Source organism: Halichoerus grypus, chromosome 7 (assembly GCF_964656455.1).
Source record: "Halichoerus grypus chromosome 7, mHalGry1.hap1.1, whole genome shotgun sequence".
Classification (NCBI taxonomy): Eukaryota; Metazoa; Chordata; class Mammalia; order Carnivora; family Phocidae; genus Halichoerus; species Halichoerus grypus.
In genome coordinates this window covers 131009590-131035206 of record NC_135718.1, presented here as the reverse complement: position 1 = coordinate 131035206, position 25617 = coordinate 131009590, and the positions used below count along the sequence as shown (strand labels likewise).

Below are 25617 nucleotides of genomic sequence, written 5' to 3'. Positions count from 1 at the left end.
CTTTTCTGTACAACATTAATTAAATATATTATCTGTCTTTGTGCTGAGTCACGGGACATTCACAGTACAGTGCGGGGAGGAGGGGAGGGACTTGTGGGGAGGCCAAGACCCTCCAGGACTGCTCCTCAGGCTGAGGGGTTGGGCTGGGCAGGGGGCTTGCGTAGAGAAGCCGGGCCTGGCCTCCCCTTGGCCTTGCCATTGGAGATTCAGCCAAGTGTTGAGACCTTGGGAATACAACAGGCGTGCTCGGAAGGGGTGGTGAGGGGGAGCCTTCTTCGGGGCTGCGGGCCCTCCGACTCCCAGCCCCCTAGGGTGGGGATCAAAGCCTGTGTGTCCTATCCCACCTTCCTCCACCTTAGACTGAGGCATTTACACCCTGCCCTCTGGGAGCCCGGGGGCATGGGGAGGCTGGTGCCAGGATAGGGTGGAGCATGGACCGGGTCCTAGGGGCCGGGAAGGAGGGAACAGGGGAGGCTGTGAGAGCCCCAAGGAGCGGAGGCCGGCCTGGCACCAGCATGAAGGTGACCCTGCCTATCTGGGTGTCGTCCCCCGGACCTCGGCCCAGGGCTGGCTTATCAGGACCCAGGCATGATAAGCAGGAGCCACTTTCGGGAAAGGGTGGACAGGTAGGAGCTTGGATTAGAGCTCCAAGGGCAGTGAGTGCTCTACCACCTGCCAATTTAAGGCAATCCTGTTCAGAATGGGGAGAGGGGCAGGAGCCAGCTGAGGTGGCGGAGTGCAGCTGGTGGGACCAGCCACCTCTGGACTCAGCTGGGCATCCAGCAGCATATGGGGCCTCTGGCCAGGAGAGGGAAATGGGGACAGGGTGAGGGTGTGGAGAAGTAGGGCTGGGCTCCTCTTCTCTGCTGCTCTAGGGACACCTGCCCTTCGGGTGGGGGGTGGGCTTTGGCACACACATGGGCACCCAGGATTCCAGGGTCCTAGACAAGGTGGCCCGAGCTCCCTGCTCTCAGAGGGGAAGCAGGTGAGTGATGTGTGGGCAGGCAGCCCCTGGCGGGGAGGTACGGTGGTACCCACGTTCGGGGCACAGTGCTCAGCCTGGCGCCTGGATTCTCCCGTCTGTGTGGGTCCCACGCTGGTGCCCAAGCACCTCAGGGTGGGAAAGGGTCTGCGGTCCCCCCACTCCCCGCCTCCTCATCTCCCCCCAGGAAAGCAGCTCAAGCCCAGCTCCAGGGCTGACGACAGAGGGGTTGGTGTCGAGGTGAAGGCCACAGGGGAGGCTTGTGGGAAGCAGGAAGAGGAAACAGCCGTGGCCAGCAGGGCTGCCAAGAGGTCTTCTGGGCCAGCCATTAGCCCTTGTTCCTCAGTCCTTCCAGGGCCACACAGGCCCCATCCTGCCCGCCGTTGTGCCGTTGTGCTCGCTGTGACCTCTCGTCCCTGGGGGTCCTGGGGCCGCAGCAGGGTGGGCGCGGCTCAGAAGATGCTCTGCCGCCGGCTCTTGCCTCGGCCTGGAGAACAGAGGGGAAGGGATGGGGCTGCAGAGAGGAGGCTGGACAGCGGCGTGTCCCGGGGACCAGGAGCGAAGGGCCTCTTCCAGGGCTATTCTGCTCCCGGAAGCCAGTCGGTCCTGGGTTCAAACCCCAACTCGGTTACTTCCCAGCTGTGTGAGATTGTGACCTAACTCCCCGGTGCCTCAGATCCATTGATTACGAAATGGGGAGCCTGGATAGTACCTATTTCAGGGCACCTGGCTGGCTCCGTCGGGAGAGCCTGTGATGCTTGATCTTGGGGTCGTGAGTCTGAGCCCCACACTGGGTGTAGAGGTTACTTAAAATACACACACACACACAAAAGGTACCAACTTCAAGGGGTGTTTTAGGATTATACGAAATAACGCACTTTTCACATCTGAGGCCTTCAGCTGTTCTAGAGACAAGGTATGGTTCCCCCGGAATGGAGGCGGGAGAATTCAGGGTTTGCAAACAGAATGTAGCCCAGAGAGCGTGCCCCTTCCTCAGGGCTCTGTCTGATGCAGCGTTGTGTCTGGGCTGGGGGCTGACAAGGGACACACTGGAGGGAGGAAGCCTGGGCAGGAGATAGGGAATCCAGCTCCTTCCCTGCTCCCCATGGGCCCCCCCCCCCGAAAGGAGGCCAATGTCGGGGAGGGGGGCATGCTTATTCCTCACTCTGTTCTTCAAGAGGGAGGAGCAGCCTGCCCTGGTCTCCCCTAATTAGGGGAGGGGGTGGGGGAGGCACGAGCCCCTACCTGGCTGCTGGAAGGCCAGGCCCCGGTAGCCTGGGTCCTTCTGGAGCTGGATCTCCTTCAGGGAGAAGATGGACGCCGCTGTGGGGAGAGAGGAGAAAGGTAGGGAGAGAGCCGAGCCCACAGGGGCCCCCGCGCCCACAGAGCGCCCGCTGGCTGGGGAACCCCTATCATTCAGGGCTGGCCCAGGAGCCCCTAGCTGGGCCTTGCAGGCGGCTTCCCAGATCCCACAGTTTTGCCCCTGAGTCACAGACGGGACCCCGAGGAGGGGAGGCCCAGGCTGCTGGGCCTCTTTGTCCCAGCTCTTCCCCCAACAGCGGCCGCCCCCTGTCTTCGGTTCCGGGGTGACCCCGGCCCCTCCCCCAGCCTCCCCCGGACACTCACTATCTTCAAGCTGGTGCACGCGCTCTCCCAGAGACCGGAAGTAGGCATGGCTCAGGGCTGCCTCTGCGGCCATACGACTCTTGGACTCGTACTGAAAGGCACAGGGTGGGCTATGGGGCCGTGGCTGGGGGACTCTGGGGACCCCTGTGCGCGGTGCGACCCCAACACTGAGTTAGACGGCCAGAAGGAGAGGGGCCCGAGTCTAACCCAGGAGCCTGCAGGGGCCGCTGCCAGCCCCCACCTCCAAGCCAGCCCGAGGCCGACTGCGGGCTCGGCTCCCAGGTCTCCAGCCACCGAGAGCAAACCCAAACTGGGACTTTCAGAGAGTGACCTCCTCTTGGGATGGAAATAGAGGCTGAAGCCACCATGCTCATAACATTACAACAGTAACATGTCATACCAGCGACTCCCCTGTGCGCTTCCTTCGAGACAGGCACCATACTAAGTGCGTTCCATAATCTCCCTTTGTCCTCGTGACCAGCTTATAAAATACGAATTCTCAATTCCTCTTTGCAGTGGAGGAAACGGAAGCCCAGGAAGGTTCTATAACTTGGCCAAGGCTACACAGCTAGTAAGTGGGCTTGAACTGGGGTTTGAGCTCAGAGTGCGCCCACTCCCACCGCAGAGTGGAAACCAGCGCTCCTCCTGGGCCTGGGGGTAGGGCGCCGGGGACGAATATGCGGGCGAGCGTGAGCTGTGAGCGCAGAGGTGGGTGGAGGGCCCGGGGGGGGTCTCGGGGCTTCAGCGCTGCTCGCTCTCCGGCTGCCCGTCCCTGGGCCCGGCTGGGGGCACACTCACCAGGAGGAGGCTGGTCAGGAGGTGGATGCCGTCAGTGTCCAACCTGCAGGACGGAGGAGCTGACGCAGGCCCGGCCTGGGTGGGGGGGCCGGGGCCCGGGGGCGTGCGCGGCCACCTCCAGGAGGGACAGCGGGGACCGCGAGCAGGAGAGGAGGTGTGGGGCGGCAGGGCTACCTGGGAGCGTGGCTGATGAGCGGCTGGGGCTGGTACCGCGGGAAATTGTAGGCTCGGAACTCCGACAGGGCGGTCACGCCGGGCCACGTCTCTTCTGTAGGGGTCCCTGGGGAGATGAGAGGGCGTGGGAAGGGCAGAGTGAGCGGCCAGGGCCACGGGCGACTGGGAAGGATGCAGTGAAGGGGGTGGGGGCAGAGAATGGCGGAGGCCACAGGGGTCGCCGCCCCGTCGAGAGCGAGTGGGAGCCCCTCTTCCCAGTCCCTTTAGGCGCCTGGGCTGGACGGAGTTCTGGCGCCCCCTGGAGGCGAGCGGGAGGGGGCGGCCGGAGACTGACCCAGGAGTCGGAAGATGAGGTGCAGCTCCTCCTTGACCGTGGAGCCGGGGAAGAGGGGCCTCCCCGTGGCCATCTCGTAGTGGATGCAGCCCACGCCCCTGCGGGGAGCAATGCGCAGGGGCGGCGTCAGGCTGGGCCTCCTCGCACCCGCCCTTCCTAGGGCTGCTCCACCAGGGCACCTGTGATGCCCTGCCCGTGGTGGCTGCAAGAGTCCTGGCCCTGGGGTGGGCGGCCCAGGACAGGGGAGGCTAGCACAGCCCAGTCCGCCACGGAGGTCTCTCTCTGGGGCTCCTCTGGGCTCTAGGGCGCTTTAGCCTCTGCCCTCACCCCGTAGAGTTTGGGTCTGCGCCCATGTGCCCGTTCCTCAAGCAGTGCTGTCTCAAACTCTGTCCCCACGGGAAGAGAGAAGTCCATAAATCCATTCTCTTGGGGACCCCCTAGCACAGAACACAGTGGTCATTCATCAGAAACCTGGGTTTCTGCTTAAAAACTGGACTGATTTTTTTCGTTCTACACCAAATCATATGCATGTTAATTTTAACACAAAAGTAATAAATCCTTTCCAAAATTTTCAGTAGAAATGATGCTTGGGGAAGATTCATCACATTTACTGTGGCAGCCCTCCTGTGCCCTCTAGTAACCTCCTCGGGATCCCTGGGGGAATATTTCAGAAGCAGAGCCTTGGAGGGACTATTTAGAGCCAGGGGGACTCTAACATAGTCCAGACTTAATTCTTTCCCATCCGGTTACTGCAGGAGGATGTCACCTGGCTTCTAGTTAGGCAGGAGGTTAGGCAGTTCTTTGCAGAGGGTCTTGAGGCAGCAAAAGGGAAGGTGGAGGTGTGGAAACCCCCCTCACCCTGGTCCCACGGCGCTCACTCACCACATATCAATGGGGGTGGAGTACTCTGTGGACCCCAACAGCACATCAGGGGGCCTGTACCACAGGGTCACCACCTCATTGGAGTAGGTCTTCGTGGGCACTGACTTGGCCCGGGCCAGTCCTGGGGACAGACACATCACTGAGCCTCCCAACTCCCTCTCCCACAGCACCCACCTCCTTGGGAGACTGTGCCAGACCCGTCCCCTGGCCCCGGTGGGCTCCGGCCCTCACCAAAGTCAGCCAGCTTCAGCTCCCCCCTCTCACTAATGAGCAGGTTCTGTGGTTTCAGGTCCCGGTGCAGGATCTTGCGGCGGTGGCAGTAGGCAAGGCCCCGGAGCAGCTGAAACATGAAAATCTAAGGGAGGAGGGGACAAGAAAGGTGAGCAGGGGAAGGTGAGAGTGTGTCCCACCTGGGAGACCCTATGTTTCTGCCCCATGGCTAGGAGGGGCGGTGAGGTCGCTGGGGAGCTACCCGTTCTCCACCCATGCTGCGCCCCATCCTGGGCTCCATCCATCCCAGGGAATCCCACCCACAGGGGAGGGCACCAGGTGTGCGGAAGAGGAAGCAGGGTGCTGGAGGCCAGAGCGTTCTCTGGTCCGGGAGCTGAGGGGGGCCATGCAGGGCCAGGAAGCCCACCAGGGTGGGGAGCTATGCACTTGGTTCTTTCACAGTGACCAGAAGGGGTCATTCATCCCTTCAAGCTTCTTCAGAAGCCTCCTTTCATCCATGTACCCATTTGACAGATGGGAAAACTGATGCTCAGAGTTGGAGAGGGGATTTTATATCATCAGCTAGATGGTGGCAGAGGGTGTGTGTCTGCATTGGTGGGGTAGGGCGCATAGAACAGTTCCTGGTATTCCCTGAATGGCAGTGACCTTGCACGCCCTCATGCCTTTGAAGGTCTGAGCAACCTCAGCAGCTGGGACCCTGGTGGTGAGTGTGGGTTCCCATGCTGGGCTGGAGAACAGATGGGGACCGAGATGGGGGCCCTGAGGGTAGGCGGCCCTTATGGACGCCCTCACCTTGACATTGTGCATGCTCATGAGGTTTCCACAGTGGTCCAGATACTGCTTCAGGTCACTATCCTGGAACACAGAGCCTGGCTCAGCCCCGACCTGTCTTGACCCATGGCTGGAAGCCCCTCCCCAGGCAGGGCCCAAGGTCTGAGCTGCCTTTAAACTCCCTGGGCCCCCTCCTGCATGGAATCGTCTGAGAACCTGATTCTAGAACAAGGCCTGGGCTGCCCCCCACCCTGCCCCCACCCCCACCACAGAGGGGAGAAGCTGCTAGCCCCAGCCCAACTCACCAGGTACTCAAACACCAGGGTGAGAGACCGCTCCGTATGGATGAGGTCATGCAGGGTCACAATATTGGCGTGCTTTAGGTTCTTCAGGAGAGACACTGTAGGGGGCGACAGGCCCACCTGGGTCCCTGGGGCCCCACACACCCCTCATACCCTCTCTTCCTGGGATCAGCCCTAGGAGCCCCCACTCCAGCAATGACCCTCTGCCCCTAGGCTCCCTCTGGGGCTCAGGTCAATGAAGCCCTCCTCCCGGGAGCCCCAGGAGCTCAGGACCCTAGGGTGCTGTACCCTCTCGGATGGCAGTGCAAGGCGCCCCCTCCTCATGCTCCAGCCGGATCTCCTTCAGGGCCACGAGGTTCTCCGTCAGCTTGCTGCGCCCTTTGAAGACTGTGGCATAGGTACCCTGGGGACAAGAACCCCGGCAGCACCAGCCACACTCAGGGCCCATGGCCCTCTGGCCAGCACCCTCCTCTTTGTGCCTCTGCTTGCGCTGTGCCCTTCCCCCTTCTTCTCCTTTCACTGAGATTCTGCGTGTGCTCCAAGACCCATCTCTCTCTGACTCTGTCCCTCACTCCTCCCTGTTCACAATGGACTGTCCTCCCCCTGAGCCCCCAGCAGGCGAGGCGCCCTTCTATTATAACACAGTTTTGTTCTTCCTTATGTTGATGTTTACAGGTAGGTCTCCTCTTTGGGTTCCTGGAGGGAGAGGGCCGTGTCTTTCTCCTGTCTGTAAACCTTTGGCTGCCCCAGGGCCCTGACACAAAGTGTGGCACAGTGGTAACAGAAATAGCTAACGGCCCACAGCGCTTACTCTCTAAGCGTGTATGTGAGCTTCTTAGAGTAACCTAGTCCATCCCCACGACAGCCCTGGGGGCACAGTCGTTACACCTCCATTTGACAGAGCAAGAAACTACGGCACAGAGAGGTCCCATCATTTGCCCAAGGCCACACAGCTAGTAAATGGTAGAGATGGGATTTGAATCCAGAGAAACACTTGCAGGAAAAGCAGACAGACAGACAAACTGGATTATGCCCAGGGGCGCCTGGGTGGCTCAGTTGGTTAAGCGTCTGCCTTCGGCTCAGGTCATGATCCCAGGGTCCTGGGATCGAGCCCCGCATCGGGCTCCCTGCTCGGTGGGAAGCCTGCTTCTCCCTCTCCCACTCCCCCCTGCTTGTGTTCCCTCTCTCGCTGTGTCTCTCTCTGTCAAATAAATAAATAAAATCTTAAAAAAAAAAAACAAAACTGGATTATGCCCAGAGCCCACGGGCCCCACTCCATCCTCATCCCCTCCTCCAGGACCTGGGCCTCCCTCAACACCTGCAAAAGGCTGGGCCAGACTGGACGGCCAAGACAGTATGCCTCTGGGGCAGGGGCGATGGGAAGGCAGGACAGGGTGGGCAGGGGAGACCCTGTCCCTGCTCCTCACTGTCCCACCCAGCCTCTTACCTCCCCCAGTTTGTCCAGTTTCACGTATGTTTCCAGTTTCCCAAAGCCGATATCTGACTGAGAGGGAGAGACATAGGGTCCTGTGAGCCTGAAGGCCCCACAGCCCCACATACGTGACACCCCCCAGCCAGCCTCCAGGAGGGAAGGGAATGAGACCCCCATCAGGGAGAGGCAACAAAAGAGCCTAGCGGGGATGAGGGCAGCCACAAGTTCTGCCTCTTGGCCTCTCCCCTCTATCCCCAGGATAAAGGAAGGAACCCTAGGAGGTGTGAGTTTCTTCCTCCCCTGGCAGTGGAGGGGGCAGAGCCAGGGCTGGGGCACCTGAGATTGCCACACACCTTCAACACCCGTCTGTCTCCGCCTTGCTCAGACTACTAGCTCCTCATGGGCAGAAACTGTGTCTTGTTCTCAACTGCACCTCAAGTGTCCAGTTCAGAACCAGCCTCCCGGCAGTCTCTCTCATCAGCATACTTCCTCTAGTTCAGTGGTACCCGACCCTTAACAATATAGATTCCTGGGCCCCACCACCAGAGTCTGATTCTGTAGGTATCTGGAGTGGGGGCCAGAGTCCACGTTTTGCAGGATGCTCCCAAGGAAATATGATAAGCAGCCACGACTGGAAAGCACATGCCAGCTGGTCTATGGGGGCTCAGCTCCAGCCCTGGTGGGACTCACCTAGGGGAGTGGACGTTGACCAAGGACTACAAGCTTGCGAATTGGCTGAAGCCAGCAGGTGGCGCCAGAGGCCCACAAACTGCTGCAGGCGCCCGCCCGACAGGCAAACCCGAACTGATGTGTCCAGGCTGGGGGAGGAGGGTCTCCCCTGGTGACCTCTGACCCTCTTGGAACTCACCAGGGATGCTCGGCGGGACATGCGGCTGAGCGGCTTGGGCAGGTCTGGACTCTCCAGGTGTAGCTTCTGCAGGAATTCCTGGGGCAGGCGGATGTCCATGGGCAGAGACAGCCTCTTACTGATGTCCTGCAGTGGCCGGGATGAGACGGGGACACCCGTGTTTGCTCCAGGTTACCTCGTGCTGTGGGACCCTCACTTTTCACCCAGGGCCTGGCTTTCCCTGTAGAGCAACCCCAGCAGGGCCAAACCACAGGCTGTGACCCCAGGCTCACAGCAGCTTCAAAGATGTGCTCAGAGACATATGTGAACACGCAGGGGTTGCTGTGTGACCTCAGGAGGTCCCTTTCCCTCTCTGGGCTGCAGTATAACCATCTATAGAATGAGATTCCAACGGATGGAAGCCTATTTGTCTTATACGTGGGCCCATGCAGACGAGTCATAAGAACAGTAGTCAAATTGTCTGGCTTCGTTATGTACCAGGACTGTTCTAGGCACTTGGTATATATTAACTTGTTTAATCTTCACGATGACCACTTTAACACAAGGAGACTGGTATACAGAGGTTGAGACACTTGCTCAAGGTCACAGAGCTGATCAACAGCAGAGCTGGGATTTGAGCCCATGGAGTCTGGCTCCCAGGCCGCCACCGACCTTGGGCACACACTGTCGGGCGTGTCCTGCCGCGCCCGCAGGGGAGAGCCCAGAGCCCCTCACCTCCATGGAGAAGCGCCGCTGGTTCTGCCGCCTGTACAGCAAGCCGGGGGACGGCTGCCCAGGGTCGTCCCCGCTGTCTGTCGGGGAGAAGGTGCTGGACTCTGGCTGGGGGTCTCTGCCAAGAGGCCCAAGCTGCAGGTCTGAGGGGGAGAGGCGTCAGCTGCCCACCCTGTCCCTCTGCCCCGGGCGGAGGGGCAGGGAGTCTGCCGCCCCACCTCTGTCCTCCCCCAGCAGTGTGGGCCAAGTCAGGGAGGGCCAGGAGGGGCTGTGGGGGGCGTCAGGGCGGGGCGGGGGGCGGCCGGACCCCTCACCCTCATCGCGCCTGTTGTGGAGCTGGCTGAACTGCTCTGTGAACTCGGCCAAGGACTCCTCGATGGTCTCAGTGCGCGGCACGGACAGGGAGAGGCGGCGCTTAAAGTTCTTCATCTTGTTCATGGTCAGCGGGGACCAGGCAGTGGGGCCTGAGACGGGAGAGGGGAGCAGCGCGGGTGAGAACCAGGCACCAGGCCCGGCTGACAGCAGATGCGAATTCTGGGTCTTGTCTCCGTCTGCCCATCGAGCTCTGGGGCCCTGCATTCGGGAGCCAGGGTTGCATCTTCTTCACCAAGGTTCCAGGACCTAGCCCTCTTCCTCCCTGTGCATCCCGCTCCCCCGGCCCCCCAGAACCCCCCCACCCCAGCCCGGCTACTACGTACTAATCAGTATAGCGAAGTGCTGCTCATAGCAGTAGGGCGTGCCGGCAGGGGCCTGGGGGCCTCACCAGGCCACACGGTAACCTTTGGGCTCCTGGAGGGCTAGAGAATTCTCAAGAGGCCTGGAGTGGCAGGGAGGGGACCAGAACTGGGGCCAATAGTTCTTCACCCGCTTGTGTGTAAGAGCTTGAGTATGTCAACAGCCAGTAAGCCTCACTGACTGACGCCCAGAAGCTGAACATCAGCTCAGCCTGCGGCCGTGACAGTCTGGTCCAAACCCCACTTCATCCTCATACTGACACCTGGAGGTCCCTCTCTGGCTTGTCCTAGGTCCCTGGGACCCAGAAAAGGAGAAGGTCAAGGGAGGGGACGTGTGCCTCTGAGCTGGCCCCACCCCATCTCTCCAGCTGAAATGTAGGAGGTCAGGAGCAGCTGAAGGTCTCAGGGGACACACAGAAGCTTGCCGGAAAAAGAGGGCCCCAGGGACAGGAGGCTGAGCCCCTCTCATGCCAGAGCCCTGAGGGGGCAGGGTGTCCACGCCGCAGAGAACACAGTGGGGGAGAAGGGTGGGCTGCTCTGTTCACCTCAAGGCCCCTTCCCGAGCCAGAAAGGGTTCCCTCCCTGGGGCTCCCCAGCCCTTGTGCCCTCTGAGGGGGTACCCTGCTGGCCAGGCAGTTAAGACTGCTTCTTCCTGCAGACCCTTCCTTCTGTATCTTGCCCTGAACCACCGCCCCCCCCGCCACTCCCCTCTATGATTTCATAAGTTCCCGGGTGTGGCTGCCCCTCATCCTGCTCTGCCCACACCTCCCTGGTGGAGCAGGGACCAGGAGGCCTCCCAAGTGCCCCACCAACGCCTGCCAAGAAGGCATCCAGGGCCGGTCTTGTGATGGGACGGGGCCACCCTGCACCCTCTCCCAGCTTTTACCCAAGCACCCAGCACAGCTCATTCCCAATCACTAGCCAGTTCCCTGTTGCCAAAGACCCCTCCTGAATCCCCCTGGTTTAAGGGATTCTGGGTCATAACATGTTTGCTTTGCTTCCTGGTCATCCTTCTGTCCTCAGCCAGCCTGGAGAGGGTCCCTTCCCTGGGCCAGCAGGCTCCTGAGCCCAGAGCTGGGGGGGGCGGTGAAGGGGATGGGATGGGGGTAGGGGGGCGGCCAGGTCCTCTTTTCTCCGGCTGGCGCCAGCTGAGCCCATCTCTGTCCGCTGGGCCCTAGAGTCTCACTTGGTTCATTCAGCTCGACAGGTGAGGACCGAGTAGCTACTATGTGCTGGGGTCACGGCGGGGAGTGAAGTGTGGTCCCTATTCTCCAGGAACTCAGCGGCTGCTGATGCCTCCTCTGAGGAGAAGGTATCAGAAGCTGTTCTTCCAGCTTCCTTGGCAAAGCCGGCACCTCGGACTTTCCGGATTCCCCGTCCCTAAGCTCATTCCTGCCCTCCAACCTCCGCTGCTCCCCCCTGGCCCCCAGTGCTCTGGGGCCACCGTCTATAGGACGCATGGGTGGACATGAAGGTCCCAGCGGGCAGTCACCCCGCTTTACCCTGGAGTGTGCAGCCAGCCAGGGGCCAGAGCCTGTCCCATAACGAAAGCTTCGTGACAGTGGCAGCATATGGTTTCCAGGGACAGGAGGACCTAGATGTGTCCTACCTGTCGCCTCACATTTCCCAGCAAGACAGGACAGTGGAGATGTCCCCATTGGACAGTTGTTTACAAAGTGGGCTGAACATCAGTAGCACCAGGGAGTATTTTTAAAAATTTCAGATTCCTGTGTCTCACTCTCAGAGTCTGGAACTGAGAATGGTGACTGGGAAAATGAATTTTTTTAAAAAGCATCCTCAGGGGCACCTGGGTGGCTCAGTTGGTTAAGCGTCTGCCTTCGGCTCAGGTCATGATCCCAGGGTCCTGGGATCGAGTCCTGCGTCAGGCTTCCTGCTAAGCAAGGAGCCTGCTTCTCCCTCTGCCTGCCGCTCCCCCTGCTTATGCCCCCCACCCTCTCTGACAAATAAATAAAATCTTAAAAAAAAAAAAAAAAGCATCCCCAGTGATCTGGACATGGAGCCACGGTGAGAAGCATCTGAGGTCTAGGTAAGGGATGGTAATCCACCCAGGATTCCAGATTGCCCTACTGTGCTGAGACAGGGAATCCTCTGAGCTGGGGAGGTGCAGGAAGGCAGAAGACAGAAGGCAGGCCAAGCGGAGCAGCAGAACCCCCCCATAAGCCCCCCAACTACCATACAGGGGAAGAAATGTCTGCCCTGCAGACTGATGCCCCAGGCTCGGTCATGGTCAGCCTAGGGTTGTAGCGGGGAGCCAGGGACTTGGCTCCTTCAGGTCTGAGCTCTGCCAAGAGGGACTAGTCACGCCCCCTTCTAAAAACAGGGCTCCCCCATAAAGCCGTCCAGCAGTCTGGGATTTATGGGATGGCATGTTGGGTTTGTGTTCAGGAATCCACCAGTAGCTGCCATAAATCTTACGCCCTTGCTCTTGCCTGTGGGGGAAGGGGGCTTGTTAGAAGCCTTCTAGGAGGGAGGCCCCCGATTTCTGCAAAACAAAAGAGAACCAGCCCTGAGTGGCACCTGCTCGTGCTGTCCCCTCAGTTCAGTTAGGAGCAAGGAGCCACCAGCTTGGGTCTGGGGTGGGATGGAGGGTGGGCTGGGGATCTAGAAGGAAGGTGAAGCTGAGGATGGCTTCTCAAGCAGGAACGCAGGGCCAGGCGATGCCGAGGGATGGGGACCGGCTGTCCTCCACCCACTCGAGAGAGACCCAGAGGAAGTGGTTGTCACTGAGCAGGAGGGACGGAGGTCAGATGTAAGGATGGACTTACTGGTGGCGACAGCGAGGCAGGCGGCAGGGGTGGTGACCGCAGCAGAGAGTGGACGCCTCGCTCTGCTGGGGACAATCAGGGCATTGAACCCGGCAGGGTCTTGGGTGTGACAGGGCAGACTGAGTAGTGAATGCTCCCTGTTGTTCCCTCGCTCAAGACATAAGATGCCTCTGTCACTTTTCCCTTGAGAGAATCAGCTCTTCAGATTTGGGGGGTCAAGGGGGAAGGGAGACAGGAAAAAGGCCTGTCACCTTGTTGCTGTCTGCCCCTCACCCCCATCCGGGGACAGAAGGGCTCAGTGTGACCCAGCCCGAGGCCAGCCCAAGGCCGTGCACAGTGTGGCCTTTGTCCCCGGGACCAGGGAGCCATCTGGGGCTGTCCTCGTGCAACTGGTGCCAGGGCAAGAGGGAGCTGGGCACCCAGGGATGCTGGGCTGGGGGCTGTTGGAGAAGAGTCCCCCTCAGGAACTGTGGGCGTGGACCCCCCACAAGCAGACCCCGCAACCAGGCCTCCCGCCCCTCCTGCCTGCCTGCCAGGTGAGCCTAAAGTTCTCAGCCTACCTCCTGTCATTTCCTCCCAGGCACACACCAACCAGCCCAGAACTTCCTGCTGGTGCCAAAACAGCGAGTGGTACAGGAGGAGGGAGGAGCCAGGCCAGGAGGAAGCGGACACTTGCCCAGAGGCCGCCATGTGCCCAGTGAGAAAGGGCTGAACTTTGGAAACGGTAGCAGGAGAAGCACTTACAGACCCACCGTTCCATCCCCTTGCTGGCCCGTTGAGGACACCGAGGCTCCAGGATGAGACCCGACTTGCTCGAAATCATGCAGCAATTTCCTGCTTGTTACTAAGTGCACAAACCCTGTGACCACATTGCTCCCTGCTTCTCCTAACGGGAGCCCTCCCCACGCTGCCCCTCCCTGGGACCCAGGCTGTAAGAGCCGTTTCCTGTTCGAGGTCTCCTCCAGGTTTCCTCCACCCCCACCCCGAATTAAAAGCCAAATTCACATTCTGGTGGCACTTCAGTTATATAATCTCTCTTAGCTTTGGCTCTAGTCCTTCGCTTGCCAAGTATTTATTAACAGCTACACATGCCAGGCACTGTTGTAGACCCTGAGAATCCACTTACGAAAGAAACAGACATAATTTCTGCCCTCATGGCACTTATATTTTAATGGTGGGGAGCAGCACAAACAAGAAAATAAATACATAAAATGCACAGGATGTTAACTGGTGACAGGTGCAACGGAGCAAAAGAAAGTAGCAGAGAAGGATGGGAGCTGAGGGGGGTGGGGTGTTGCAATTTTAAACAGGGTAGTCAGGAAGGTCTCTGTGGGAAAGTGACATCTCAGGAAGAATTCCAAGAAGGTGTAAGCAAAGGAGCTAGTCATGCGGAATCTAGGGGAAGCAGATCAGTGCAGGAATAGGCGGTGCAAAGGTCCTGAGGCAGAAGTGAGTTTGGTATGCTCTAGGAACAGCAGTGTGGCTGCAGAGGAGGCCACAGGGGAACACAGAGCAGAGTGTCAGCCCCAACAGGGAACAGGAGGGTTTCAGCAGCTGAGTGATGTGATCCCACTTAGATTTCAACAGGCTCCCTCTGGCTACTGTGTTGAGAACAGACTGTGTGGGCAAGGAAGGAAGCAGGGAGCGCCTCATCAGGAAGCTACTGTAGAGATCCAGGTGACATATGGTGGTGGTGGCCGAGACCAGTGTGGGAGCAGTGGAAGTGGTTGGCTTCTGGATAGATTTTGTGGGTGGAGCCCAAGGGATTTGCAGAGGGGGTGTCAGAGAGGAGTCAAGCAAGACTCTGAAGGGCTCTGGCTGGAGCAACTGGGAGGATGGAGTGGCCACCGCTGGACACGAGGATTGCTGGAGCGGAGGTTCGGGAGAGAAGACCAGAAACTGGGTTTGGGGCAAGTGTTTCCTGTCCAGCGGACGCCTGAGTGCGGACGCCGGGTGAGCTAACACGACGCGGCACCAGCAAAAGGAGGCCGCCAGGGGATGTGAGCTCTTCCCTCCTCTTCCCTCAGCTCCTGTTCAGATGCAAAGATGTGCCGGAAAAGAGCCCCAGATAAAGCTCACGAGACACGAGACACGAGACACGAGACACGTCCCTCACAGACTCCTGACAGCCTACGAAGTGCTCTGAGACCCCCGACGGAAAAGGGGCAGGAAGCAGGGCCGTGGGCATCTACCTGCAGGCCTGAGGCACCTGACTGAGAGGGAAAGACCAGGCGGGCAGGGTCCCCCCGACTTAGATGACACAGCTCTCCAGGGCCACGCAGGGCAGAGGACCCCGGCCTCCTGGCTGACCGCTCTCAGCCCCGGTCCTCGGAGGGGAGAAAGCTCCCCACGGCAGACCGGCCGGGCCCCCAGGCCCAGTGTCCAGGGAGGGCAGACACAGCCTGCTGCCCCCAGGACAGCCCCTGCCAGGCCCCAGACCTGCCACCTGCCCCGGGCCTGGGCCGCCTGCCGGGCCCTGACTGGGAGACTAGAGAGGCAGAGAAGGAGGTTGGCAGAGCATCCAGGGAAGCTGGGCAGCAGTGTCCACCCCACGGAAGTGAGGCTGGTGTGGAGGGCGGAGGGCGGCTTCCTCCCTGAACCTCCAGGGAGCCAGGCTAGGAGATTCCTCTCAGCAAAGCCCTCTGAGAAGCCCTTTCCCTCCTCCCTGAATGAAGCCCCAGTTCACAGCCTGCACCCAAGGTCCTTCGATCCAGCCCCCTGCCTCCAATGGCTTTGGTCTCCCCGCGCCCCACAACCCAAGCTCGGCTCCAGCACCCTGGCCCGCAGTTCAGGCCAGTCCAGGCCTGGGGTCTGGCGAGGCTTCCCCGACCCCCCAGGGCCACCGGGCGGCCCTCGGATGGACCGTCCGAGACAGCGCATCCTTTCCCAGGGCCCCGGCGGGGACTTTTCAAGCGCCCGTCTCACCAGGGGCACTCTGCCCCCTCTGCCTGGCGCTGGTGACAGACAGCCGACAGGCACACAGGGAGCACCTACTAGGCTCCAGGAACAAGTCAGGGGCTTCTCCAAGCCCCTTCTTCTGCTTTCGTCCTGTTTTCTTTTCTTTTAGATCTCAGTCTCTGAGGGCCCAGGGGCAGGGCTTGAAGGCTACAACTCGCAACTGCCCACTCTCTGAAGCCCAGAGGTTCTGAGCCTCGGTCTCGAAGGCTGATCACTGGCCAGGACACCCTCGGCCGCCCTCTCCCTGCCCCCGACCTCGGTCACTCTGCCACTTTGGGCCTTTGGGCGGGTTTCAAAAGAACAAGCGGCCATGGCTGACCAAGTTTGCGGACGTCATGAGCTGGGACTTCAGAGACACTCCCTCCTCCCAGCGAGATCTGTGCCTCAGGGACCCCTGTAGATAGCATCTCTTCCTCCATCCTCCAGCTGAGCCGGCCCTGCACAGCTTGGGGCTTCGGTTTCCCTGGCTTGCGACAAACCTCAGGGGCAATCAGTCAGCAGTGGCCCAGAGCCCTCATCGCTGACCTCGCTCTGCCCCAGCTCCGGCCTGGAGGAGAGGCTGGGAGCCTGGGGCCTTCCGGGTGGCCAGAATCGAGGAGCACAGAGAGGCCTGCAGCTGGCCTGCCAGTGAGGAGATGCTTCCCACAGCCTCCGTTGGGAATGCAGGAAGCGGGCGGTGAAGGCCTTCCAGGAGCATGCAGGGCTAACCTGCAGGAAGCGTGGTCAGGAGGTGAAATGTCTGGGGCTCAGGGCCGCCCCTGCTCTTTGGGCAGATGTACCATTTATCCCTGCAGGGTCCTACCTGATGGAAGTGTCCTATAGTGAGGGCCACATGCTGGCCAGGCCGGCTCTCCAAAATTCTCTGCTGCTTGGAGTATGGAAGAAATCCCAGCTTTGCCACTTAACAGCACCATGACCTGGGAAAACGCCCCATGCCTCGGTTTCACTGTCTGCTAAATGGGGAGAATATCTAATCCCCGATCCAACTGCTAAGAGGCTACTGGATTTAACTTTCTTCGTTGCTTTCTGATGATGTCACTCCCCTCTTCAAAATCCTTCAACATAATACTGCCCTCAGACAGAAGTCCAAACTCCAGAGCCCAGCAGACTAGGCCTCTTGTGTTTTGATCTGTCTCCTTCTTGAGTCTCGGCTCTCACCGCTCCCTGGAGGGTCCAGTTTTATGGGGTGCATTTGGTGTTCCCAGAGTAAACCACACTCATGCCCCACAGCTTTGCACGTGCCGTTCATTCGGCCCGGGATGCCCTTCCTCACTGTTCCCTTGGTAAGAAGACCTCCAAACTCAAGTGTCACTTCCTCTGAGAGCCGCACATGACCACACCTCCCTTTAGGTAAATTGGGATGCTTCCTCCTTGTCGCTTCCAGACCAGCCTGAGTACACTTGTCACTAGACTGTGATGTCCTGCAGGACGACAGCAGGGTCTCAGTGAGCTGTTTGCCCAGCACCTTATGCAGCGTCGGGAGCCTACGGGGTGCTCGGGCAGTGTTCGGGGAATGAATGGGGCCACCAGGCCACTGCACCCCAAAGGCTTGTTTACAACTCTTTCCTTTACATACATCTGAGGCCCACTGAGGACAAAGACGGTTAGTCCCCGTGAGCCTCCGGGTGCTCTATATGTGTGCGGTATATGCTGGTTCTCTTCCTCCTTTCAGTCCGGCCAAGGCCGTTTCTAGGTTTATCTCATGAGGCCAGCTCCATACTGAGAAGGTGGGCCTTGAGTACACCTGGGGTGGGCCCGGCCCTCTTTCTGGGCACCCAGAGCAAGGCCCGCGGTCCAGTGAACCAGCCCTAGACCCCAGACATCCTTGGTTCTTCTGACTCTCAGTGGGAACTGGGACATCGGCGGGACTGGTGGGCCAGGGACTAGGGAAAGCCAGTTGAGTGCTCCCATCTTCAAGGCTGCAGAAAGGCATAACCTCTTCCAAGAGGGCTTCTGCGATGACCGTCACTTCTCCCCTGGCCTGAAAGCCCACTGGCCCCAGCCTATGGCATCCTGGACATCCCCAAGCAGGCTGTCTGGCTCCCTGGACGGCACCTGTTCATTTGTCTGCTTCCCTGGTTTGCCTGTGAGCATGTTAAGAGCAAGGACTCGGTCTGACTCATCATTACACCCCCAGGGCCTGGCACTGAGCGAACCCTCAAATGATCAGCTGTGAGTTCTGAGTTCTAGGGGCTATTTGGAGACAAGAGAGAAGCCAGGAGACAGTCAGTTGCCCACTGGACTCGAAGCCTCAGCTGTAACCTACCCTGCCTTCTCTGGCCGGCTCTTGGCTCAGATGGCAGTCGCGGGGTGGGGAGAAAGGGAACCACCGAGGCACAGGGGTAAGCTGCCTGCCGGACAGTGACTCCCTCAGCGAGGGCTGTGGAGGTCTCTGCTTGAGCAGATGACCCACAGCGAGGGATGGACTGGGGATGGGGAAAGTCTTAATGCTAGGTTCCCACCAAACACCATTGAGTTGAGGCCCACGGGGCTTGTCAGGAAGGGGTTTGACAGGGCCCTGGGGCCTTCCTCATGTGTTCCCATCCCTCTGGGGCAGATTCCCAGGGCCTCACAGGTCAGGTGCACTACCCTGGTCACACCTTGGCCTTGACCCCTACAGATGACCCTTCCTGACCCCCTGACTGCCCACTTCTAGCCCCATATCAGCCCTGCTGATACTGTTGCCCTCCTTGGCTTCCTAAGGCTCAAGGAACAGAGGCCCATACGTCATCTTCTGCTTTTTCTTTCTGACCCTTTTTGAGACCCAGCTAAGTCTGGTCTGCGGTCCTTGGAGAGGCTCTGGATTTGTAAGTGCTAAGATGGAAAAAGGCGCCCTTTGGCCAGCTCCGGTCCTGGCTGTGCAGAACATTCCAGATCAGAGGCTGCAGCAAGGAGCAGTAAAGGCAAGACCCATCCCCACATCACCCTGCCTCCAGACAAGGCCCGCCTCCCCTCCCAGGCTGAGGAGACCCTTTCCCTGCTCATTTTAGCAGGCTCCATTAAAGACCCTTGAGGAAGGTCCCTCAGCCACCTTGCCCAGCATTTTCAAAATCCCAAAGTCTGGAACCTTTTCTGAGGTCTTCCTTCAGTCCCAAAGGAAACAGCTCACACCTTTCTCCTCTCCATTTGCTTAAGTGCAGAAGCTGGTGCCCACCATCTTCCACACAAGGAAATGGAGGAGAAATAAGGAGGATCAAGTTTGCCCACCCTCTAGCTCTCCCTCATCCATGCAAGAGGCCCAGCTTTCTTGGTGGTCTGTCACGGGATCTTTGTTAACATCAAGTACTGGCATCCCTGGGGACCTCTCAGTCTCGGGAGCAGGGAGGGCAGGAGGGGAGGCTTTCCCAGCATCTCTAGACTGTATTCCTATTTATACTCCACTCCACTCCCAGCAGCCCCCTGCCTGGCCCCTCCAGTCTGGCCCACATTCCAACAGGACCCCCGTCAATATCTTCCAACCTTTAGGGCAAGCTGGCCTCCTCACGCTCAGCATGGCTTCCCTCCCACCAGGCTGAGTCCAGGTACCCCCCCTTGGCCCGGACCACCTCCCGCTCCTCCTGCCTCCAAGGTCCCCTATGAGAAACTTCTGAACACCTCACCGTTGTTCAGCTGTTCTCTAAATGCCCCCCTTCAGTGTCACTTGCTGCCCTGAGCTCAGTCAGGCTCCTCGGGGGAGGTACTGGTTTCTCCTAGTCACTCACTCATTCCACAGATACCTGCTGGGGGGGGGCGGGGGGGGGGCACTGTCCTAGGCTCCACGCCCTGTCTCCCTTCCCTTGGCCTCCAGGCTCTCCTCCTGCTTCCCTCTCCCTCCCCCATCGGCCAGACTCACTTCCTCTACCTGTCGCTCAAATCTGGCACTCCCCAGAGTTCCCTCTCCGGCCCTCTGTTCTTCCCCTCTGAGGCTCTTCCTGGTGACCTCATGCACTCCCGTGGTGGGGACCGCCAGCCACGTGCTGATGACTCCCATACCCAGAGCTCTGGCCCCAGCAAGCCCCAGAGTGGCAATGAGCAGGTCCGACTGACTACCTGCTCTGCTGTCTACACGTCCCCGGGGGGGGGGGGGGGGGGGGGAGGTTGACAAACTAGAATAAACCTCACCGGGCGGAGGGAGCAAATAGTTGGAGATGTGTTTTTAAGTGAGAAGGGCAGATGTGTGCAACTCGCAAAGCTCCACGTGTGCTAGATATTCACGTGCCATAGACGCACCCTTATAAACAGACACTCTACCTATGATCCAGAAAGATACGAGATAAATTGCTAACAGAAGTTATGTCTGGGTGGTGGAACTGGGAGTGACTCTAATACCTTCTTTTTGCTTACTTGCATCCTCCGATACTTCCATAATGGCCACTCACTGCTTATGGTAAAAGAAGTAACACTTCTTTTTAAATGAAAAGAAAGTATTTTTAGATTGAGATTCCAAAACTCTTTAGTGCAAGCCTGGGGAGAACTATAATTATCTCGAACAGGGATTGGCAAACTTGTTCTGTGAAAGGCCAGATAGTCAATATTTTCGGCTTTGGGGGTCATATGGTCTCTGCCACAATCACACGATTCCCCCCCACCCCTTGTAGAAAGTGCCCGAAGACAAGATGGACACAAGTGAGTGGGGCTGTCTTCCAATCAACTTTTACTCATGGACACAAAAATCTGAACTTTATATCGTTTTCAACGTCACAGAATATTATTTTCTTCTGTACTGACCATTCTTGGCTCGCGTGCCCTACTGGAACGGGCTGGAGGTGGTTGAGCCCTCACTCACGGAGGCTTGCCCCTGAGCGTCCAGTGTCTGTACGGCATTTGAATCCAGCACCCACTCCTTTGGGAGGTTCTTTTTCTCCTCTTATCTGACAGTGGGGAGGCCTTCCAGGGTTTCCTCAGTCATCCGAGCCGTGGCAGGGACCGGCGTCGCAGGCCTCGGCTGGGGGAGGCCCTTGTCTGTGCTCCAGAGTTTAAAGAACGGAGGGCAGGGTCCCTCCCGGAGTCTCAGAGCACAGTTCACCTTAGCAGCAGGATTGTTAAAAGTTGGAACCACAAACCCGTCATCTTGGATGGAGCTTTAGAAATCCCTTGGTCTGTGCCCTCATTTTTCAGGTGAAGAAGGCAAGACTCAGAAAGGGGAATGACCTGCCCAAGGCCACTCAGGTTGAAGGGGCAGAGCTGGGACCAGAACTGAGGGCCTGTGACTGTGACTTCAATGCTCTCTTTGCTCCTTTGGGGACTGCAAGGAGCTGCCCAGAGATAGCACCCCCGCCACAGGGTGATGTCACTAGGGCAATCGGCAGCCCACTCAAGGACCACCTTACCTAGAGAAGAAGCAACGTGAGCTGTGGCTCAGCCCAGAGCATGGCACCCGGCCCAGCCACAGTGGGGGGTACCGCCAGCTGGGCTCCGGGCCAGTAACAGGGAGGGACTCTGGGACCCCTCGTCTGGCCTCATCCCATGCCCTGCTTGCAGAGGTGGTCTGGAGACCCAGCACTGCTGACTTTATGAGTGATACCCTAGGGCACAGGACCTACCTCCTACCTGCTTCCAGGCACTGAATCCTTTGCTGGATGCCTGGGGCCGGAGGAGAGAAGCAGCCCTGGTTCCTGAAGGGACTCCCCCCGCCACCCTCTGCCCCACAAAGGAAAGGAAGGGTAGGCTTCTTTAGGGAAGCAAGGGTGTAAAGACAGAAATCATTCTGGAATTTTGTCAGAACTTACCACAATAACAATAAAATGCAGAAGGTCCTTGGCATGAGGGAGAGTAGAAACGTTTTAAGAATAGTTCCCTTCCCCCTTTTGAGGCCTAAGCCGTGGTTTCTACAGGGACCAAGCAGAAGCCAGGCTACTGAGAACTGCCGCGTGCAGCCCAGTGACTCGGGGGGCTACTGCCTGTCGCTAATGACACGAGGTGAGGCAAGAAGCTGGGAGCGCGGTGGCCACTGCCTTAATTGACATCTCCACGGCACGTGTGACACTCCCACTCTCCCCATTTTCTCACTGACGAAGCTGAGGCTTGGGTGGGCAAGGTCCTGCGCCCGAGGCCCCTCACTCAGCCGCAGGGGCAGGACTGGAGCCAAACCCCAAGTTGGTAAACCGCCCCCCATGCTGGACAGAAGGCGGGCGCTCGCATGTAAAGAATGAATGAATGCACCAGGCGGACATTATAGAGTCGCCTCGTCTGTCCCCACCCCGCCAATTCCAGGGAAGACTTGATTTAATGTCAGTAGGTGGGGTGGGAGCACAGGGTGAGACCCTGGTCCACCGTTCCAAGAAAGAGGGTCTCACCACCGTCCCTCCAAAAGTTCTGGCCAATGTCTCCTTACCCAGGGTGCCCTGTCTCACCAGGGACACTCATGCCTGCAAGGAGCTTTAAGACCCTTTCTGGTTGCAAGCCAAACCCCATACTTGCCTCCCCATCCCTCCTCCCCTGCAGATGAAACTGTGAAGATTTCAGAAGCAGATGGGCTCTCCTTCAGACAGCAGTCCTGGCTGAGATGCGCCTACAGCTTTCCCTCTTCTTGATCCGCCAGCACCACTGGCCAGCTCCCGCCGGGCCCAGCCGCCAGCTCTATGGTGATCCTGGGCCCCAGGCCCTCGGCCCGAACTGCCGTTAGCCCCGGCCTTAGAGTTGGGTTCTAGGGGTATGTATGCAGCTGTGGGGACCAGGACAAGACAAGCCTAACGCTGGGGAGCTCCCACCCCCTGGAGATGGCAAAGCGCCCACTCAGCAGCTGAAGCCAGTGGGGCAAAGGCAAAGGGTCCAGGGTCGGGGAGAGGAGAGGTGAGGGCAGGACACGGGGTTACAAAAGAGAAATGTGACTTGTTCCCAACAAACGAGGTGAAGCTAATCAGGTGAGTTTGGACCCAGGCCAGCCACTCCCTCACAGACAACAGGGCAGAAGAGGGACTGCAATTAGTTAAGTAGTAAGCAAGGGTCTTCTTACCCCAGGGCAAGGAGGCCTGGCCAGAGGCCCCTTGGAGCCGGAGGCTACAGGTTTTCCAGCTTCCAGTGCCCACCTCGCTCATGCTAGAAACTAGAGGGCAGAGTCCCCACAGCACAGATTCCTGGTCCCCTCCTGGCAGGTTTCTATCCACCCCTTCCTCCCTGAGCTGGAAGAGCAGGAAAGATGCTCAGGGCCCAGCCTGCTGGGGTTAGGAAAGCCGGCCTTTTTCTCTACCCCAGAGCCAGGCATGGTGTCATAACTGGGAAATTTCCTTCCCAAATAACCATGCACGATTCAGCTAATCATTGGGCATCTGCTACATGCCAGGCACTATGTGTTATTTCATTTAGTTCCTCTAACAACCCACCCTACAATGACTCCCATTTCACAGATCAGGGAACTGAGGCTCGGAGAAGCTCAGGAGTCTGCTGGGGAGAGGAGGGTCAGCTAGTACGTTCTGGACCTGGATTCCAACAAGACCCTGGTTCGCCCTCCCCTTTAGGTCTCAAACTCAGGGAAGGAAAGGAATCGGGAGGGATGGATAGAGATGCTGGATGAAAATCCCAAACAGGGTGACCCCAGAAAGAAGAGGCATGGTTGGGGTAGAAGCTGGGAAGACCAAGCCAGGCTCTGCCCTATAGCATGGGGCATGTCGGCAGACGACAGAGTCTGGGTCTACAGAGAAAACAAGTGCAGCCCAAAAGGCAGCATCATGTCCCCTGGGACCCAGGGGGTGGCTTCCCGGGCAGGCGGCTGGATCCCATGAGATCTCAGACCAAGAACCTACTTGTTCCTCGGATCTGGTGTCTCCTCTCCTGCGACCCACGGAGAAGCCTGGCTCTGCCTGGCACAGAACAAGCCAGAGCCTCCTTACCCGGAGCACCACACCCATCCTTCCTTCTCCTGAGGACTGATGTCGAACCAGAGAACTCCAGAGCGGGCCAGGATCTCCCCTGATGGGGCAGGGACTGTGAGCAGGGAGCTCAGGGTCAGATGGAAGTGGGCTGGATCCCACTTACATGAGACTTGGGGAAAGCTGGTCTCTCAGAGCCTCTGTTTCCTTGCCTATAAAATGGGACGGCAATGCCTACTTTATGAAGCTGTGGGACACACTGCTGGACACCCAGCAGATATTCTATAACTGGTAACCACCCAGGCATTCAGAATTCAGATGTAACTTACTGAGTCCACTCTGGCTCTGGAAACCCCCATACATATGGGAAGAATGACGGCTCCATTCTCCTGGAGGGGCATGGGTGGCCAGTGGGGAGAGTCCTAGGAACCCAACGGGACAGTGAGTTTGCAGGGGTTGGGGGAGGTCAGCCTCACAGGCTCATCCTGCACAGGAGGTGGCTGGGGCAGAGTAATCTGAGCCAGTAGCTTTGCTGTGGCAAGGTGCCCCTCTCTCCAGACCACCTTCAAGATGCAGACCCAAACCCAGAAGTCACTGTTGCCTGGGACCAAGCCTGCCTCCCCTCAGCCCTAAGCCATGTGTCCCAGCCCCCTCCCAAGGCTAGACTAAAGGTAGGGGATCTCTGCGGGCAGGCGAGCCTGTCAGCCAGTCCTCCCAGCATTCTCGAGGATTCTGGTCCCCCAGCCCAGTGTCCCCATGTGCTGTGTGCCCATGCCCAGTGGAAAATGCCACCTGCATCTCACAGGGTCCTGGGCGGGGGGTGGGGCAAGCTGAACATGCTGCATCTCTCCCAGGGTCCTGGCCAGGGTGGGCAAGCTGGCGCTGGCAGTGAGTCACAGTGCCCAGGCTGCAGCTGAGGAACTGCAGAGGGGATGGGCTGGGGGTGGGGATGAGATTCTGGGGCGCTGACCCTCACCCCTCACACAGCCCTAACTTTCCTACCCCTGCTGTCAGGAAAGGGTTCAGAGAGCATTAAAGAGGCCACTGGTGCCTAGGAGGGTGCTGACCCCACAGCACAGAAAACCGGTCACTGTCTCAACAGCCCGACGCCCACGGGGCCTGCAGACAACTCCGGCCGCCAACAGGGAGAGAAGAGAGGCCTCCAGCCCGGACCGATTTCAGATTTCAGATTCCTGATCCTGTCCCCCTCCCCCCCCCCCCGCTCCCCCGCCCCCATACAGCAGAATCCTCAAGCCACACAGCGCAACAGGCCACCCGCCGTCCTTCCCCACCGCTCTATTAACCCCTGGCCTCCCGCTGCTGCGGGGTGGGGGCCGCGGCCCCTGCGGTCTCCTGGGGGGGTCAGAGGAGAGGCCGCAATCCCAGAGGCCCCAGTCCGCCTCCACCGCCCCCACGCTGGAACCTGCAGGGCTTCGCGTGTCCTTCCACCTTCACCCCAGGGCTCTGGTCTCCCACCCTCCAGCCTGTCACTCTGGAAAGTTCACCGGAGCCCAGAAAGCCCCTCAAGGCGCGATCTGGCCGCACCCTCGCGCGGGTTCTCCCGTCACCGGAGACTCCCGACCCTTGCCCTTCCCAGAAGGAAGGGCGATTGGAAAGCGCCTGGTCTGAACCTGGGTGGAAAACTTTGCTTCCTCGGGTTCAGACCGGAGCCCGGGGGCCGGAGGGAGTCCCGGCGGAGTCTCCCCGGGGTGGGGGGGGATCTGCGAAGGCAAACCGGCGCACCTGGAACTGGGGAGGGGCCTGCTCGGGGCCTCACCCACCCCCAGCACCCGAGCCCGCACGCCTCGTGATCTCCGATCTCCCCGCGGCGCTCCGGCATTTCCCTCCAACCTCCCGCCCCAGGGCAAAAGCAGACCGGCGCCTTTAAGAGCCGCTCCGCTTACCTTTGCTCGGTTTACCCGGCGCCGCGGTGCCCCCTCCTCCGACCGCCCCCTTCCTCCCCCGGCGCGCTGCCCGCCCAGCCCTCCGGACACTGCGCGTCGCCCGCGGGACTCACCGCGCGTGGCCTGGGGGCCGCGGCGCGCCGGCTCCCGCCCGCGACAGCCGGGGTGCCGCGGGCCTGGGCGCCGTGCCCTGCGCCCTGCTGGGGTCCCTGCCCGGGCTCGGGGCTGCTTCCCCTGCTCCGGAAAGGTGAGCGGCTCCCCAGAGAAGCTGCAACCTGAGCTGGAGGAGGAGGAGGAGGAGGAAGAGGAGGAGGAGGAGGGAGAAGGGGAGGGGAAG

General features: G+C 59.4%; 1 protein-coding gene across 1 annotated transcript; it reads right to left on the bottom strand.

Moving 5' to 3' along the window:
• CDK18 (cyclin dependent kinase 18) lies at nt 1-25617 on the bottom strand. Its single transcript, XM_078078307.1, has 16 exons — nt 25394-25617; nt 9426-9575; nt 9115-9254; nt 8401-8526; nt 7548-7604; nt 6389-6503; nt 6104-6198; nt 5820-5882; nt 5028-5151; nt 4797-4917; nt 3915-4012; nt 3581-3686; nt 3407-3449; nt 2609-2699; nt 2228-2305; nt 1-1469 (listed from the first exon to the last, which is right to left on the bottom strand). The coding sequence occupies exons 2-16, from the start codon at nt 9547-9549 to the stop codon at nt 1435-1437; spliced, it is 1416 nt and encodes a 471-aa protein (XP_077934433.1). The 5' UTR covers nt 9550-9575; nt 25394-25617; the 3' UTR covers nt 1-1434.

What these genes read in the sequence shown, in the direction of transcription:
- CDK18 (XM_078078307.1), bottom strand. Translation starts at nt 9,549, where the DNA reads ATGAACAAGATGAAGAACTTTAAGCGCCGCCTCTCCCTGTCCGTGCCG. An exon ending in AGCGGCGCTTCTCCATGGAG is followed by an intron (nt 8,527 to 9,114) that starts GTGAGGGGCTCT and finishes CGGCCACTGCAG; the next exon opens with GACATCAGTAAGAGGCTGTC. An exon ending in TCCTGACCAGCCTCCTCCTG is followed by an intron (nt 2,700 to 3,406) that starts GTGAGTGTGCCC and finishes TGTGCCTTTCAG; the next exon opens with TACGAGTCCAAGAGTCGTAT.